Here is a 16,527-nt window from a genome sequence, read left to right as displayed (position 1 = left end):
GGAAGGAACTTGGTTGGCAAATAAGTTTGAGGTTTTGATGGAGACTGTCTACTTCCTTTAAGATCTTGGCAAAAAAAGAGTTATTGAATGATTTACTTATCTTTTTAACAAGTCAAATGACAAGATTCTTGGTTTTTGTGATTATAACGAGGTTAAAGATGCTAGTGATAAGTTTGTATCTCAGTTTTGTCCTTCATCTGCTTTACATTTTAACCAATTTGTTATGGATTTTGATTTGGTGAACCTTCGTCTTGGAGGTTTGTTGTTTACTTGGATGAGTAAGTGGGGGTCGGATATGAGAAAACTGGACATATTTATGGTCTTGTATAGGATCTTGGAGACCTTCCACAAACTCCCAGTCACGATTTTGGAGAAGGGCATTCTAGATCACCTCGGCCAATTCTTTTGAAAATCAAAATCAAGACTTTTGTCCTTTCCCATTATGTATTTCCCATTCATGGCTTTGTAACGCTACAACTTTTCTTACCATTTTAAAGTAACATTCATTTGTGTTCGGTTTCCAAAACATTTAATATGGCAAAAACTGTTCATAATTAAAACATTTTCCAAAAGACGATAACATATTACGTGGGGGTTACAAATAAATATATAAATCTATAGTAAATCATATGCAGACAACCTTTACATGATACACATAAAAATAAAATAAAGTTTGCTTTCCAGTACTAACTTCTACGTTTGAAGTATTCTAGATCCTAAAAGTGCCTTTTATTTAAACAAATCACTATAATGTGTCTTCGGTGTATGAGTACATGACATTTAATAAAAATTAGAATTTATAAGACTTTCGTCTCGTGAGATACATAAGTTTGAGACACAAAATCATATATAATGAATTCCAAATATTTTTTAAAAACCATTTATATAATACAAGGAATTTGTAATTAGTATCAAACAACTTCATTTTGAAACTCTTATTTCAAATATATAAACCAAAATCCCCTTTGAAAATACATTTTTTAGTACCATTTAAAACTAATAATGCTAATATACAATCTAAGTCCTCTTAGAAAATAACAAAGTTTCCAATATCAAACTATATTACTATCTTGAAACTGATTACCCCATTATATAATACAAAATACTCTTTGGAAAACCAATGTTTCAAATACCAAACTACAATACCATTCTGAAACCAGTAATCCAATTATACATTTCAAATTGCTCTTTTGAAATCAAGGTTTCAAACACCAAACTATAACATCATTTTGAAACCGATTACCCTCATTATATAATACAAAATACTCTTTGGAAAACCAATCTTTCAAGTACCAAACTACAATACCATTTTGAAACCAGTAATCGAATTATACAATTCAAAATACTCTTTTAAAATTATGGTTTCAAATACCAAACTGTAACACCATTTTGAAATAAATTGTCCAAATAAATAAGTCAAATACCATTTGGAAATCAATGTTTCAAATACCAAACTAGAATACCAAAACATGGATCATATACAAACAATGAGTTCATGCTATGATGCACTATAATAAAATGCAATGCATGAATCCAAGAACCATTGTCTTGTGAAACGGTATTTCCGAGTCACTGTAGATCCCCTTATCTCGAGCTAAGGAGTGATATTTGCTCAATTGGAAATATTGAAACACCTTGCTCTTTGGAATTGCTAAACCGTAACGTCCCAAAAATAAGACCCAAAAATTTCATTTTTAAATTAATAAAACCAGTATTCCAGAAACATTGTCATTAAAATCCATATATGATGAAACCCATATTGACGATCGGTGGACGCGGAATAATATCTTGAGATTTAACGAACATAAAAATGATAAACATGAAGATGAATAGTTCCATAAACTAGAAAATAGATAAAAATAATACATGAAGAACATTGTTGGGAGAAATAAATCTCCTTTGGTGGGAGAAATCCCACCATACTTTCTCTCTCTAGAAACTACATTGTGAGTGCACTCTTAGATATTACATGACCACCTCTCTCTATATATGAGAGATAAAACACCAACAATACAACAAAGGAAAAAATACAACCTAACTATCACTCATAATTTGTAGAGCATTTACATGTTCCAACATTCTCTCCCTAAATGCTCGCAAATAAGGAGGGATACAAATGAAGTGATAAAAGGCTAAAATATAGTAACCGACTAGCAAGCGTGGTAATAAGATGAAACATAATGAGAACCAAATGCTGAAATGTCTCTAAAACTCTGAAGTGTTTGTGATCTCTGATGTTGGCCATGAATATCTAAATAGTAAAGGTCTTTGACTTCAAAGCACCACCAATGAAGCAGAAAAATAAGATCCAAATCTTCAAACTAGTCATAACCCCAATGATCAAGTAGAAGATCTAATAAGAAAAAAAAACACTTTGGCTTCAAGAAGTCTAAAAAACATCTCTAGTTCTCAAATCATAATACACGAAAAAATCTTCAAATAATAACATGCTAAAAATGTGAAGCATCCAAAAGTGAAGTCCGAATAATCAATAATGTGAGTCCAAAGACATAGTCTAGCAATGCCAAAAATTTGATCGGAAGATAAAAAATAAGTGCAACGTCACATCGCCAAAATAGTCTTCGTCTTCAAAATATCACAAATCCAAACTCGAGAAATCATAAGACCTAAATCGGATGCAAACACAAAATCATCATGTGGTAGAGTCCAAATAATAAATAATCTAGAACCGGGAAACATCTAGTAATGCCAAAAATTTGATACGTGAAGACCAAAAATCAATGTCACATCGCATCACTAAATAAATCATCGTCTTTATAAGTCTTCAAAAATCCAAACTCAAACAATCATAAAATCACATCCAGATGATATTCTCTCCCTAACCAATGACTAGATATCAAAAATCAACAAATCATCGGGATCAAAAATCAACAAATCTCGATAAGACACGAGAATGAGAGTAAAATAAATACTTTATGGTCATATGTAGCTAGCTGATTCGGTCGCTGAAAACTGCTCGATCAAATACCATAGAAACAATAATAACTCTGCATGAAAAAAATCTCTGCTATGCTAAAAGAATACCGATATACCCAAACTACGGTGCCAGAACTCACAAAGTGGTCTTCAATAGAAAATAAAGTCCACATGCTCAAGATACATGGTTCGTCAACCATAGATCAAAAGCGACAAGTCATAAAAATTTCATAAAGCAAAGAATGTGAAACAACTTTGTTGATCTGGCGCCGTTGCGGTGCGAAAATCGCAAATCATGATATGAAGTCCGACTGCGGTATGGAGTAATCCTCATGGAAAGAATAAAATTCTTCCAACATAATCGGCATGAAGTAAACCAACATGACTATCAAAGGTTGGGTTGTGGCAAAAATTGGTATAAAAAGTAATTGGTTTTTAAAAGAATAATTGTTTTTTTTAATTGGTTTTAATAAAAAAATGGCTAATAAAAAAATGGTGTTAAAAAAAATAAATTGGCTAAATAAAAAATGGCTGAAGAAAAAAACATTGGTGTAAAAAAATGGTGTCAAAAAATAAATTAAATTGTGTTAAAAAAATAAGGTTTAAAAAAATAAGAAGTGGAGGGGCTGATGAGAAGAAGGAGGGAGGAGGAAAGGATGGAGGAAGGAGAAAAGGAAAGGAGGGGGGAGGCTGAAAGAGGAGTAGGAAGAAGAAGGGCGGCTGAAGAGAAGGTATCGTAGTCGACAGGACTACAGTGGGAGGGAAGAGAGTAGTTGCGGATGAGAGGATTACTTGCGGTGAGAGGGTTAGTTGATTGCGGGTTTGAGAGGGAAGAGTACTGAAGGGAGTAGTAACTGCGGTAGTAGACTTCGGTCCGAGGTGAGTTGAAGACTGCGGTAGTTCAGTGGTTGCGGTAGAGGTAAAGTAAAGGAATGACTGTGGTGCGAAGCTGCAGTGGAAGAACTGCGGTGCGAATAGCAGAAGAAGGACTGCGGTCCGAGAAGAGGGAAGGAGGATGCTACGGCCCGAAGGCAAGGAAGGGATATTGCAACTGAGAAGGTTTCGGTCAGCATCAGGTCTGAGAGGGGTACCGCAGCTGAGAAGGGATCCGGTAGCTGAGAAGGGCTCTGGTACCATGACTGAAAGGGGTACCGCAGAGGCTTCTCAGGAGGCTCCAGTAGGCAATTTTTGGTTGCGGTTCTGGGGGCTGAGGAAGGCTAGGCTGATGACGAAAAATGATATTTTTCATGAAAAAATGATACCGAAAAGCCCATTTATTCATATTTTAATGAAGAGAATTTTATCTGAAGCATTTTGGGTCAAAAAGAGGTGTTGGGAAGGCAAAAAAGGTTGAGTGTGCAGGGGTTTAAAGCGACAAAAGGTGGTGAGATTGGACAAAGTCACATGGTGTTTACTTGGGAAGGTAAATAAAGTGGAATACTTTTTACCAAAAAAAAGTAACAAGGACATGTGGCTTTATGCAAACACTACATTACGTCCATACACTTCATAATAAAGATTCACAACAACATTTTTGAGTTGAAAGATATGAATATCATACCTTTTTTATGAATAACGTAAGAGGTTGTTGGAAAGAAAAACTTCACAGAAAATCTCTACTTTCTTGAAGAATAAGCCCAAATTTTGTGTCTCATTTCCAAGGCAAAAATAAAATGCCTGGAGCAAATCTTCAACAATTTTTAAGACCAAAAATTTTTCTTCATTTTTCTTCTTCTTTTCTTCAACAACATCATAAGAACATTTATGAACATGAATTTTCCAGCAGAAAATTGAACAAACAATCAGCAACTTTTTTATTCTTCTAAGCTTGAATCAACACATAAAAATAGAACTCATCATAAAAATTTCCAGTTTGGACCCGAAAATTCTTGCAAAAATCCGAAAAATCTTCAAGAGAAACACAGAACGGGAGTCGTTTCCTTGAACTAGTCGCTTGAACCTTCAAGGTGCGGCTCTGATACCAATTGATGAAACCCATTTTGACGATCGGTGGATGCGGAATAATAATATGATGAGATTTAACGAACATAAAAATGAAGAGCATGAAGATGAGGAGTTCCATAAACTAGAAAAGAGATAAAATAATACATGAAGAACATTGTTGGGAGAAATAAATCTGAGAAATCCCACCACACTTTCTCTCTCTAGAAACTACATTGTGAGTGCACTCTTACATATTACATGACCACTTCTCTTTATATATAGGAGAGAGAAAACACCACCAATACAATAAAAGGAAAAATACAACCTAACTATCACTCATAATTTGTAGAGCATTTACATGCTCCAACAATATAAAATAAATATATCAATCATCACATTATATCAGAGTAAATCAAGAAAATGCAGAACGAGGTGGTGTATGTTCTGCAATCATCTCGAGCTATTCCATTTGAAAACCGAAGTACCTGAAACATAAACTGAAAACGTAAGCACAAATCTTAGTGAGTTCCCCAAAATATCACATATCATACATACATAACACGTACTGGCCCCCCACCCTCCATCGTACCCCGCTCGGTATACATATCTGTCAATCACCAGGCCCCACCTGAAAACCCGAAAAATAGGGTTTGTCGATTGCTAGCTGTCACGTCGTGACCATATACTGTCACGTTGTGGCGGCTTAAATAAACACGAGGTCTTATCTTGATTTGCCACATCGTGGTGCCTCCACCTCACCGTAGCAAACCCTAAAATACCAAAAATTGAAAACATGAAGTAACTCGAGATCCGGATGTTACACTTAGAGTCGTTTGTTTATATATTTTTGATGTTCCAAAAGAAATTATCATGCAAGTACGTGATAAATTATGAACCAAATATACATAATGGTTTGTGAAAAACATTATAATAATAAAAAAAAATAACAAACTTCTAAGACGAGAGTGAAAAATCTATGTTAAAAGTTGAAAACTAAATAAGTTTATCTTATAAAGATAATCGATTTGTTATACATGACCTATAACCAAGATCATATTTGATGTGATGAAATTAAAAGATGGAGTCAATTATTCCATCAAATTTCCTTTCATTTTTATTAAGCTCTACACCCGACTGAAATGAAAAAGGATATAATATAATCTACTTTTATTTATGTGGTTTTTAGTAATACACATCAATTTATAAGATTTATAGGACACTAGTGAATAAAAACAACTAGAAAATATTTTTTTGTTAGTATAAATACATTTCGTCTCTTTTTATGTGAATCCTGATTATTCGAACCCGGGTCTACTATATTGTTTACTGTCAAACTATCACTAAATCATCATTAGTCCACCTGATAAAACTTTTATTATGTTTAATTTTATGATTTTAACATAAAAACATTATTGATTATAATAATAAATATATAGCATACAATATATTGTATTTACCAATAACACTTTTTTTATGATAATTTCGTTTTCGTATATGTCAACAACATATACTCATAATTTAATGTTCTATTCTATTATTTTATTTATTTTATGAATTTACCCATTTAAGTCATTCATCATTCCATTAGTCAAGAATTGAAGCAAAAGAGATTTTAATTATTTAACCATTAATAAGATAAGAAAATATAAAATCTATTAGTTTAAACAATAAAAACCAATTTCTCATCTATGTTTCAAATTAGATTAATAATTAATAAAAATACAAATATTTGTTTGGACTTCGGATTAACAAAAACAAAAATCCCATTAGAAAGGTAATGGCATAATGAAAGTATGTTGGTAAAGTAAAGGGTATTTCAGTAAAATGATATGTTAAACTCGATCCTTAAACCATGGTTGAGCTCCCAATGTTTAACTATGGTGAAGTAATGTCAACTTTATCCCTTCTCTCTCCACCCCTCCCAATATTAACCCCCACGCTATTACAGTCTCTCTCTCTCTCTCTCTCTCTCTCTCATACAACACCGAGCAATCTCTCCACCGCCGTTCTTTGCCGGAGGAACGCCATTCACCTCCGCGCCGGACTTCCATTTTCAAAACAAACGGTTGCACGTATCGTCTCAAAGTAAGTCTCGGCATGAAATGGATGCTTTTATATCTCCACATCCATATGATCTATGTCCAGTTCTTAATTCCAATTGACGCTCTTTGTTTTCATGGAAATGATGTTTGGTTTTGTATGAAAGTTAATGAACTGTCTCTTTCTCTTTCTCATTCCGTTTCTCATTTTTGCAGAAAATTACAGGATTCTTAAGGTTATAAGAAGATCGGCGTTTTAGGTAAGAATTACTATTAATTTAGGCAAGGAATTTAGATATCTTCAGTTACTTCACTCATATTAGGTATTAATTCAATCACGAACACACGCTAATGGAAAGTTTCCTTACGAAGAAAACTGTTTTTATCCTATTTTTAGATGATAGTCACGCCTGCTGTGCGTTTCCTTTTTGTAGTTTGAAGCAATCATTTCGTTTTGGATCTTTTGAGAAACGATTTAACTTCTTCTGAATCCTGATCTCCTCAATTTCGAGAATGTTTTACAACAAAACTTGAAGACTAGTATTTTCAAATGCAAAATCGATAATAGATAATCGATAGTGATTTGTTGTAGATTATAAACGAATTCTACTATATTCTGCTGCAGTAATAAAAAGAGTAAACGAATCTGAAAAGTGTACAATCAATATCATTATCAATGTTCAAATCAGATGCTAACGCAATTGACATCAAACTCCAAAACTGTTGTCCTTTTTTTGGATAGGAGGACGTAATTTGTCTGCTACCATTCAGGGAAATACCGACGATAATGTCAATTTCTGAATTTTGCATAGATGCTTATTTGCCATGGATGCATATGCATATCGAAGAACTTGACTAGAACTTGGGTGGTTTCCCCTTTCTGCAAAACCCTATTTTTAACAATGAATTCTACTTTACAAATTACAGGTGATATGGCATCAAAATCGTATGCAAACATTTTGGATTTGGATCCGGATAAGCTATTAGACATCCCTCAAACTCCCAGATCCCTTCCACGTGTCATGACCATACCTGGAATCATCGCCGATAGCAACAACGACTCCAATTCCGATAAAACTTGTCGAGAGAGAAAAATCATAGTAGCAAACATGTTACCTTTACACATTCAACGCGATCCCGACACTCTAAAATTGACCTTCACTTTTGATGAAGATTCACTTTTATGGCAATTAAAAGACGGATTTTCTCCCGAAACTGAGTTTATCTACATCGGTTCACTCAAAGTCGAAGTAGACGCAACAGAGCAAGAAGAAGTTGCTCAGAAGCTTCTAGATGAATACAATTGTGTCCCCACTTTTCTTCCTCACGACCTTCAAAAAAAATACTACGCTGGTTTCTGTAAACATCAACTATGGCCTCTCTTCCATTACATGCTCCCCATGTGCCCGGATCATGCCGACCGATTTGACCGAGTTCTCTGGAAAGCCTACGTGTCTGCTAACAAAATATTCGCGGATAAAGTCATGGAAGTTGCTAATCCGGAAGACGATTACATCTGGGTTCATGATTACCATCTTATGATCCTCCCCACTTTCTTGAGAAACCGTTGTAACCGAATCAAACTCGGTTTCTTCCTCCATAGCCCATTTCCATCTTCAGAAATCTACAGAACTTTACCTGTTAGAGATGAAATTCTTAAAGGACTTTTGAATTGTGACCTAATCGGATTCCATACGTTTGATTACGCTCGACATTTCTTGTCATGTTGTAGTCGAATGATGGGTCTCGATTACGAATCAAAACGAGGTCACATTGGACTCGATTACTTCGGTCGAACAGTCTACATCAAGATTTTACCCGTTGGGATCCACATGGGTCGACTTGAATCCGTTTTAAACCTCCCGATTACATTAAGAAAAGTTAAAGAGATCGCCGAGCGTTTCAAAGGTAAGAAGCTTATAGTCGGGGTTGATGACATGGACATTTTCAAAGGTATAAGTTTAAAACTACTTGCGTTCGAGTATCTCCTACAAATTCACGTCTCCCTTCGTGGTAAACTCGTTTTAATCCAAATTGTGAATCCCGCAAGAAGCACCGGAAAAGACGTACAAGAAGCGAAGCGTGAAACGTATTTAATTATAAACCGAATCAACGAAGCGTACGGTTCGCCGGAATATTCTCCGGTGGTTTTGATCGACCGGCCGGTCGCGCGCTACGAAAAGTCGGCGTATTATTCGATGGCGGATTGTTGTATAGTGAACGCGGTCCGAGATGGGATGAATTTAGTCCCGTATAAATACATCGTATGCCGACAAAATTCGCCGATTTCGGACGAAAACGCCCGTACAAGTATGTTGGTGGTGTCCGAATTTGTAGGGTGTTCCCCGTCTTTAAGCGGGGCTATACGCGTCAACCCGTGGGATATCGAATCGGTTGCTGTAGCTATGAATTCGGCTATAGTAATGAAAGAATCGGAGAAGCAGTTGAGACATTTAAAGCATTATAAATACGTGAGTTCACATAACGTCGGGTATTGGGCGCGTAGCTTTTTGCAAGATTTGAAACGAGCATCGAAAGATCATGATAATAAACGGTGTTGGGGGATTGGATTTGGTTTGGGTTTTAGAGTGATGTCGATGTCCCCTGGTTTTAGAAAGCTGTCCCCCGATGCTATTGTGTCCGCGTATAAACGGTCGAATAAACGCGCAATCTTTTTGGATTACGACGGGACACTTGTCGCCCACTCGTCGATCGTGAAAACTCCAAGCGCGGAAGTTATTAGAATTTTGAATGTTTTGTGTAATGATCCGAAGAACACGGTGTTTATCGTGAGTGGAAGAGGGAAAGACACGTTGAGCGATTGGCTTGCACCGTGTGAGCGGTTAGGTATAGCGGCGGAACACGGGTATTTCATGAGGTATTGAAATGTCGTTTTTACCCCTCCCTCCGGTTATACTAATATTATTATTTTAATGATATGATGATATGTTTGTTTGTAGGTGGGGTGGGAGTTTGGAGTGGGAATGTGGGGTGGTGGGTGGGGATCTTGAGTGGAAGGAGATAGCGGAACCGGTGATGGAACTATATAGGGAGTCAACGGATGGGTCAACGATTGAGGTGAAAGAGAGTGGTTTGGTGTGGCATCATCAGGATGCAGATCCGGATTTCGGTTCGTGTCAAGCTAAGGAGTTGTTGGTTCATTTGGAGAATGTGTTAGCCAATGAGCCGGCTTTGGTTAAACGGGGACGACATATAGTGGAAGTAAAACCTCAGGTAATGACATTTACATTTTTGGCCCCTTGGGTATAGCTGATTTTGCAATTTTGGAAATTGATTGATTGGCATTTGGCAGGGTGTGAGTAAAGGGTTGGTGTCGGAGAAGGTAGTTTGTGGGATGATTGAGAAAGGGGAGGCACCGGATTTTGTATGCTGTATTGGGGATGATAGATCTGATGAGGACATGTTTGAAAGTATAATGAATATGATTCCAAATACAAATACAAATACAAATACAAATAGTAGGTGTGGAGAGGGAGTAGAGATATTTGCTTGTACAGTTGGAAGGAAGCCAAGTAAAGCCAAGTATTACCTTGATGACACTGTGGATGTGGTGAGACTGCTGTCGGGGCTTGCTAACGCTTCGGATCCTAAGCCTAGTAGTAATCCCGCTAGCTTTCAGGTTACTTTTGATGCGGTTTTTTGAGGAGAAGCATATCACGTGTACATGTACAGTTTTGTTTTTTTTTTTTTTCTTTTTGAAAAATGAAAACTCTTTCTTTTACTTTAGTTAGCTGGGTCTGGGTGAGAGGTGTCAAAGCTGTTTGGATGCCGGTTACGTTTGTTTCTAGTGGAGTTTTGGTTTTATAAAAACACAAGAGTGCACAGTTTTTTTTTTTTTTTTTTTTTCTCCTCATTAAAAAGTAAAAGACTTTCTAACATCCCAAGTCCTAACCATTGATCAGAAACTTTTCTCTGAAAATAGCTTTTGCATTTGTACGTATGTGAGTGGGTCTAATGTCGATGGGATAGAGACAGATTGCAAAATTTTGACTTTCCTAGGTGAATTCTTTTATTTGGACTGTTTTCAAGAAGTACTGAAAGCGATTTATCTAGGTTTCAAATGTGAGGGAATGAACATGTTTTCCACAAATCTTATAGTTTTATTGTCAATCATGTGATTAATATATTAAGAGTAAATTTTATTTTGAAATATTGACTCCTTAACGGCCACATAAAAAAAATTTAAAAAAAAAAACTCATCTCATATAATAACAGTATATCTTCGGTATTTGAGAATATATCTACGAATTTTGATGATAGAAATTTCCAAAAAGAAAAGAAAAATGAAATTCAGACAAAACGTTGCTAAAAATGATTTTATAATTTTTTTCAATTTCAAATTGTTTTTTCTATTTTATTTTTCTCTCTCTTGCATTTATTCCCAACCATCATCTTTTTTTCAAAAAAAGTTCAAACTCGACCCAAAAAACGTCAAAGAACAGGTTCAGAAATCATGAACAAGTTTGAAATTTTCGAACTAGATATTTTTCGAAACACATGAATTCTCGAAACTACTAGAGACAGAGAAAAAAAAAACGAAAATTTCAAACTATTTTATCATAAAAAGCAATTTCTGAACCACCTTTCTGTCAAGAGGATGTAATTTTGAAGATTTTATATTCTTAAATTTCGAAAATATGTGGTTATTACTCGAGACAAGTTCTTTTCAGGTGACCATTAAGGTCAACACCTCTTGTATATTTGGATCGTGAGTATATTCTAGTCCCTAAAAATTTCTCTTGCACTACAGGTCTTTATTTTCGTAAGATAGGCACGTGATACACCAACCTTAGTCCTCAAAAAAACGATTTTATAAGAAGCTCCAAGATGGGCGATAGGGCGATAATCTGTATCCCACTCTTGTCTTGTGCACCCCACCAAATGCAAATAGAAATCCTTTTATATAATAGTAAAAAAAATGCAAAATACTTTTCAATAAAATAGGATAAAATACTTGGGAAATCACGTGCACGAAGACGTTTGGTGTCTTTTGTCTTTGACCCATTTCCTCTTTATCTATTTAACATCATACTAAAGCTAAAACACTTTTAATATAACCCAAATCTGACCAACTTATTGTATAAAAACATGTACATCTTTTATCGGGTAAGAAATAGAAAGCCATCATTCACACTTTTTACATAACATTTCATCAACTTTCAACACATTAACAACTAGACAAAAGTAGGAAACCAGACATATGACTTACAAACAAAACTAAACTAAACTAAGAAGTAATCCCCCATGATTCACCAACGGATGAAGTTGTATTACTAGTTTCCACAAAACCCTCAAAGTTAGCATATATCTGCCTATCTATCTTCGACTTCTCTTCATTTTTGACACCATAACCATTTTCTTGATCTAACAAAGGTTTAGGGTTTTTAAGGGTAGCATCAAAAGTAACTAAATCCTTCAACTCGTTAACCAAATCCTGGGTTATGGATGTCTCATTGTTACCTAACTTATCTAATAAAGACACAGTTGTCACACACGTAGGTGCCACGTCATCACAATCTAACAAAGACACAATAGGTTTTACAGGGGTAGGTGGAGGTCTAATGATGTTAAGCCCAAACATTAGAGAGATTTGAGAAAGAGATAACCTCAAAAGTCTGATTGGAAATTGGGAGAGTTTATGGCTAACAATTGCGCTTCTGATGACGAAGCAAAAGGTCACCACTTGTTTCTCCAGATTGATTAGGTAATGCTTCCATGTCATGCTGACCTGGCCTGATGTTGTTTCCTGTCTACAGAGTTTCATTAGATTCATGAAATAGCAACCTACTTTTGTTTACTTTCAAACTACAATGCTATTGTGGTATCAAAGAAACTTACATGAGGAAGGACATAAGGACGAATGGCAAACCCAATGATCAACCCAATAACACAAGCAACTATCACGCCTATACTCCAGGCTGTGGTGGACCCCACTCCTGAAAATGTAAGTTTTTGAGAATTGTGACAAGTTTTTTGGCTCATAAGATTCTAAGAGATTTACCAGATCCAGAAGAACTGCCACTACAATCATTGGGCTTCAGATCAATTTGTCTGACTAATCTATTGCCATGATCAGAGATCAATAGAGCACATCTTTGAGGATCAAAAGCCAATTCAAAATCATCAGAGAATGATGCATTTTGTGCAGGTCCATCTGCTTTTCCTGTCTTTTGTAGATACCCTCCAGCAATTGTGGTCACGCCTGTTTGATTGATAAAATGGTTACATTTGCAAAAGTCTCATGAAAAAAAGTGATAAAGGAAGATGATAAGCGTGGTGTCAATGTCATGTATACCTGATTTGGTTATTTTCCTTATGACATGGTTGGTTTTGTCTGCAATGTAGATGTTGTTTTTCCTATCAAGTGCAAAGCTTTTGGGCTTATTAAACATGGCAGACCCCAAATCACCATCCTTGTACCCAGCAACACCATTACCAGAGAGCTCCTTCATCTCACTCACTGTAAACAATAACAATCATATCACACATTTATACTTGCAGCGTCTGATTGAGAAAATATGTGAATACATGCCAAAAAAAATAGAAATAGATAAGCAAACATTCATCACATTGCATCATGTCATGTCCACTTTCACTTTCAAAGAAGTGGTTTTCTCATCCATGAGATGGCATGATCATCAATAAGTTTTCTTTCTTGATTTTGTTATATAACTATTGTCATTTTCTTAATTGTTGGTTCTTGCATGAATCTTGTTTATTCTTGCATAAGTAATAAGGTTTTTCCTTCAAGAAGCATCAAATTTGCAAGTTTCACTTTCTAGGAAGCTTGGTCATTGGTAAGTTTTCTTCATTGATTTCAATCTAATCTTAATTTTCTTGTATAATTATCGTCACGTTCTTTATGGTTGGTTCTAACCTTGTTGATTCTTAGGGCTATGAAATTCTCGAGGGAAACGCGTTTCCGTTCTCCAAAAGAACTGCAATTCTTTATGTTTTGATTGTTACAGAATAAATAAATGTAACGTTGTTACATTATATTGTGGAATTTTATCGTTAGTGCGACAAGACTTCTATAATCGTTGATGTGGAGTATTAAACAGGTAAGCAAAATCATAATTCAACTAAAATCGATACTCCGTTTACTTATACCTTGAGAATCGGAAAACGAGACTGTGTAAAATGTACTTTTAACGGAGTCGAGAATGATCAGATCGGACGATGATCCATACAAGGATAAGACAGAGTAAGGGTTAATGTGAAGCTTATCGCCGTCGATAACTGTTGAGACAGTGTAACCTTCCTCGAATACAATCTCGCCACCAGTTCCTGAGAAATTTATTATTGTTGAGAAAATTTGTAAAAACATCGACTAAGACACGAGGTTTTGAGATACTTTACCTTGAACTATATTAACAAGAAGGATGATGCCGATGATGAAATGAAAATTTGAAAACGAAGCCATGGATGATGGGACTGCAGAACGAGGGCAAGTGACAAAACAAAGGGGAAAGTGAGGCTGCTGATGTTGAAGGAACTGATAAAATTATGTATATTGACAAAACAAGAAGGTGGTGCTATTTGGACGAATAAATTCTTTTCAACTTTAGTCCTTTTGTTTAAAGCAATTAATACCAATTTTAATTCTAAACCTATTTTTAAACCATTTCATAAACCTAAACTTAAACCATATTTTTTTTAAACAAATTAAACCCACCCCATAATATCCTATGTTTCTAAATGAAAAAAAAAACAATACAAAACATAAATACAACATTTTCTTTAAAACCAATTTCTATTTTAACAACCGATATTTTCTTTCAAACTAATTGTTTTAACTTTCTTTTCTAAGCTTAAACGTCAATTTTCATATATTAAAACCAATTTATACTCACTACCTTCTTAGCCACGTTATAATAAAAAGAAAAAAGAGTTGATTTGTTTAAATTAAATTCATACCAACCCCATCCTCTCTTTAAATTTTCGTCCATTGTAAAGAATAAAAAATATTTTAAATGTTAAGTTGTTTTGGTAGTCAGTTCACCCCTAAAGCCAATTCACCCCTAGAGCCCTAGACACCCCCCATTTCTTTTGGTTTTTAGTGTCAGACGCAAACACAAAAAAGAAAGGGAAATAACACTAATAGGCAAAAAATTGGGGGTTAATTTATAAATTTAGTCACAAAAAACGGTATATCCAGTTATAGTCATGCTTTCCGCGGAGGACCCTCCGTAGACCTCCGCGGAACTATGAACTCTCCGCAAAGGGGGGTAAATTGGTAATTTCAACGTATTTTTTTTGAGTAAAAGGAAAGGGTTTTCTTTCCCTTTTCATTTTGGTCCCCACCGTTCTCGTTGCTGGTCCCCTCTCCGCATCGACTCCAAATTTGGTCGAAGATTTAAAATCTGGCGAGGACTTCAACTCCGACGAGGAATTCAACTACGGCGACGACTTCAACTCCGATGCAGTGCTTCCTTCACCGATGGACCCCGAAATTGCCGACGTAATGGAGGATGGATACGGTTCCCGGGTATTTTGTCACATTATCATCTCATTTTTAATGTCGAATACGAATCAAATTATAGGGAAACCCATTTGATTACATTGAAAATGTATACAGATTTAGGATTTAGGATTTTTACAGAATAGGATTCAAATTGGCTATGATCCATTCCGCGGAGAGGGACGTCACTCCGCATAGGGTGCTCCGCGGATTGATGTGTTTCCTCTGCGGAATGATGGAATCGAACAAACCATCACTCCGCGTTGGCCAGAGGTCACTCCGCGGAATGACCTAGCCTCCGCGGAGCGATGGTTTTTTCAAAATTTTAAGTATGTTGCTATTTATTTCATAGATTAATATTTTTATTTCTAAAATATTTATTTCATAGAATAAAAATATTAACTTTGAAAGGCGTGGTGGGGACTATGATTAAAAAGTATTTTTCGCGCCTAACACCATCACAACGAGTATTATTCGAAGCTTCCCCCCTTTGGAATATTCTTAGGAATGCATATCCCACATGGTGATCCATTGCTTGTGCATATATGATGATGTTGAACGAAGTAAGATCTCAACAAATATTTGAAATGGGGAGGTTTATGTTTGATATACAGGGGATTCAGTTGGATTTTGGTGAAACTGAATATATTCTGATTTGTGGTTTAAAAGTTGGTCATTATGTGGATTTACTCCACGACGAAAAGGGTCAGTCAAATTTACAGCTCCGTGCTCGGTTGTTCCCAGATATTTCTGATTCATGTTTGCGGCTGAAAGATTTAGAAGACTTGATTATGTCCCTGAATTATTCGGCACTACAAGATGAAGATGTTGTGATGCTTATCCAGCTTGTTTTTATGTTGAAGGGTCTACACAGACGGGGACGTTAAAACGGGCATTCCTGCAGCAGTATACAAGCTTGCTGATAATATAGATGATTGGAACAGGTATTACATTTAAAACATGCATTCTTGCAGTAGTATGCAATGCATAAATTTTAATTAATAAATTGAAAATTGCATGTAACATCCGGATTCCCAGGTATAGTATTTTATTCTTTATTTTTTTGGAAGTTGTGAGGAGACTCGGCGAGTTGATGTTTAAACTCGTCGAGTATGGTCGCGGATT

At 35.7% G+C, this 16,527-nt stretch overlaps 2 protein-coding genes across 3 annotated transcripts; one reads left to right on the top strand and one right to left on the bottom strand.

The window, feature by feature from the left end:
* Positions 1–6,801: 6,801 nt before the first annotated feature.
* On the top strand, positions 6,802–10,756 carry LOC111887211 (probable alpha,alpha-trehalose-phosphate synthase [UDP-forming] 9). Its single transcript, XM_023883371.3, has 5 exons — positions 6,802–6,966; positions 7,137–7,180; positions 7,848–9,798; positions 9,881–10,154; positions 10,234–10,756. Exons 3-5 carry the CDS (start codon positions 7,853–7,855, stop codon positions 10,582–10,584), a joined length of 2,571 nt encoding a protein of 856 aa, XP_023739139.1. The 5' UTR covers positions 6,802–6,966; positions 7,137–7,180; positions 7,848–7,852; the 3' UTR covers positions 10,585–10,756.
* Positions 10,614–14,458, bottom strand: LOC111887199 (uncharacterized). 2 transcript variants are annotated; one of them, XM_023883357.3, is made up of 6 exons: positions 14,301–14,458; positions 14,052–14,228; positions 13,237–13,401; positions 12,943–13,143; positions 12,780–12,877; positions 10,614–12,687 (listed from the first exon to the last, which is right to left on the bottom strand). In XM_023883357.3, the coding sequence occupies exons 1-6, from the start codon at positions 14,362–14,364 to the stop codon at positions 12,169–12,171; spliced, it is 1,224 nt and encodes a 407-aa protein (XP_023739125.1). In that variant the 5' UTR covers positions 14,365–14,458; the 3' UTR covers positions 10,614–12,168. The 2 variants fall into 2 exon arrangements, with proteins under 2 accessions (XP_023739125.1, XP_023739129.1); XM_023883361.3 differs by having other exon boundaries at positions 12,564–12,691.
* Between the last annotated feature and the right edge of the window lie 2,069 nt (positions 14,459–16,527).

Source organism: Lactuca sativa, chromosome 4 (genome assembly GCF_002870075.4).
Source record: "Lactuca sativa cultivar Salinas chromosome 4, Lsat_Salinas_v11, whole genome shotgun sequence".
In the NCBI taxonomy this organism is placed as follows: domain Eukaryota; kingdom Viridiplantae; phylum Streptophyta; class Magnoliopsida; order Asterales; family Asteraceae; genus Lactuca; species Lactuca sativa.
Note: the sequence above shows the minus strand (reverse complement) of the source record. Positions and strands in the feature narration are given on the sequence as shown.

Excerpts from the sequence above, each read along its gene's own strand:
- LOC111887211 (XM_023883371.3), top strand. The coding sequence starts at position 7,853 with ATGGCATCAAAATCGTATGCAAACATTTTGGATTTGGATCCGGATAAG. Across the intron at positions 9,799-9,880 it reads GAACACGGGTATTTCATGAG|GTGGGGTGGGAGTTTGGAGT; the intron begins GTATTGAAATGT and ends GTTTGTTTGTAG. Across the intron at positions 10,155-10,233 it reads TAGTGGAAGTAAAACCTCAG|GGTGTGAGTAAAGGGTTGGT; the intron begins GTAATGACATTT and ends GGCATTTGGCAG.
- LOC111887199 (XM_023883357.3), bottom strand. The coding sequence starts at position 14,364 with ATGGCTTCGTTTTCAAATTTTCATTTCATCATCGGCATCATCCTTCTT. Across the intron at positions 13,402-14,051 it reads CTCGTTTTCCGATTCTCAAG|TGAGTGAGATGAAGGAGCTC; the intron begins GTATAAGTAAAC and ends TATTGTTTACAG. Across the intron at positions 12,688-12,779 it reads GTCCTTATGTCCTTCCTCAT|GAAACAACATCAGGCCAGGT; the intron begins GTAAGTTTCTTT and ends CTCTGTAGACAG.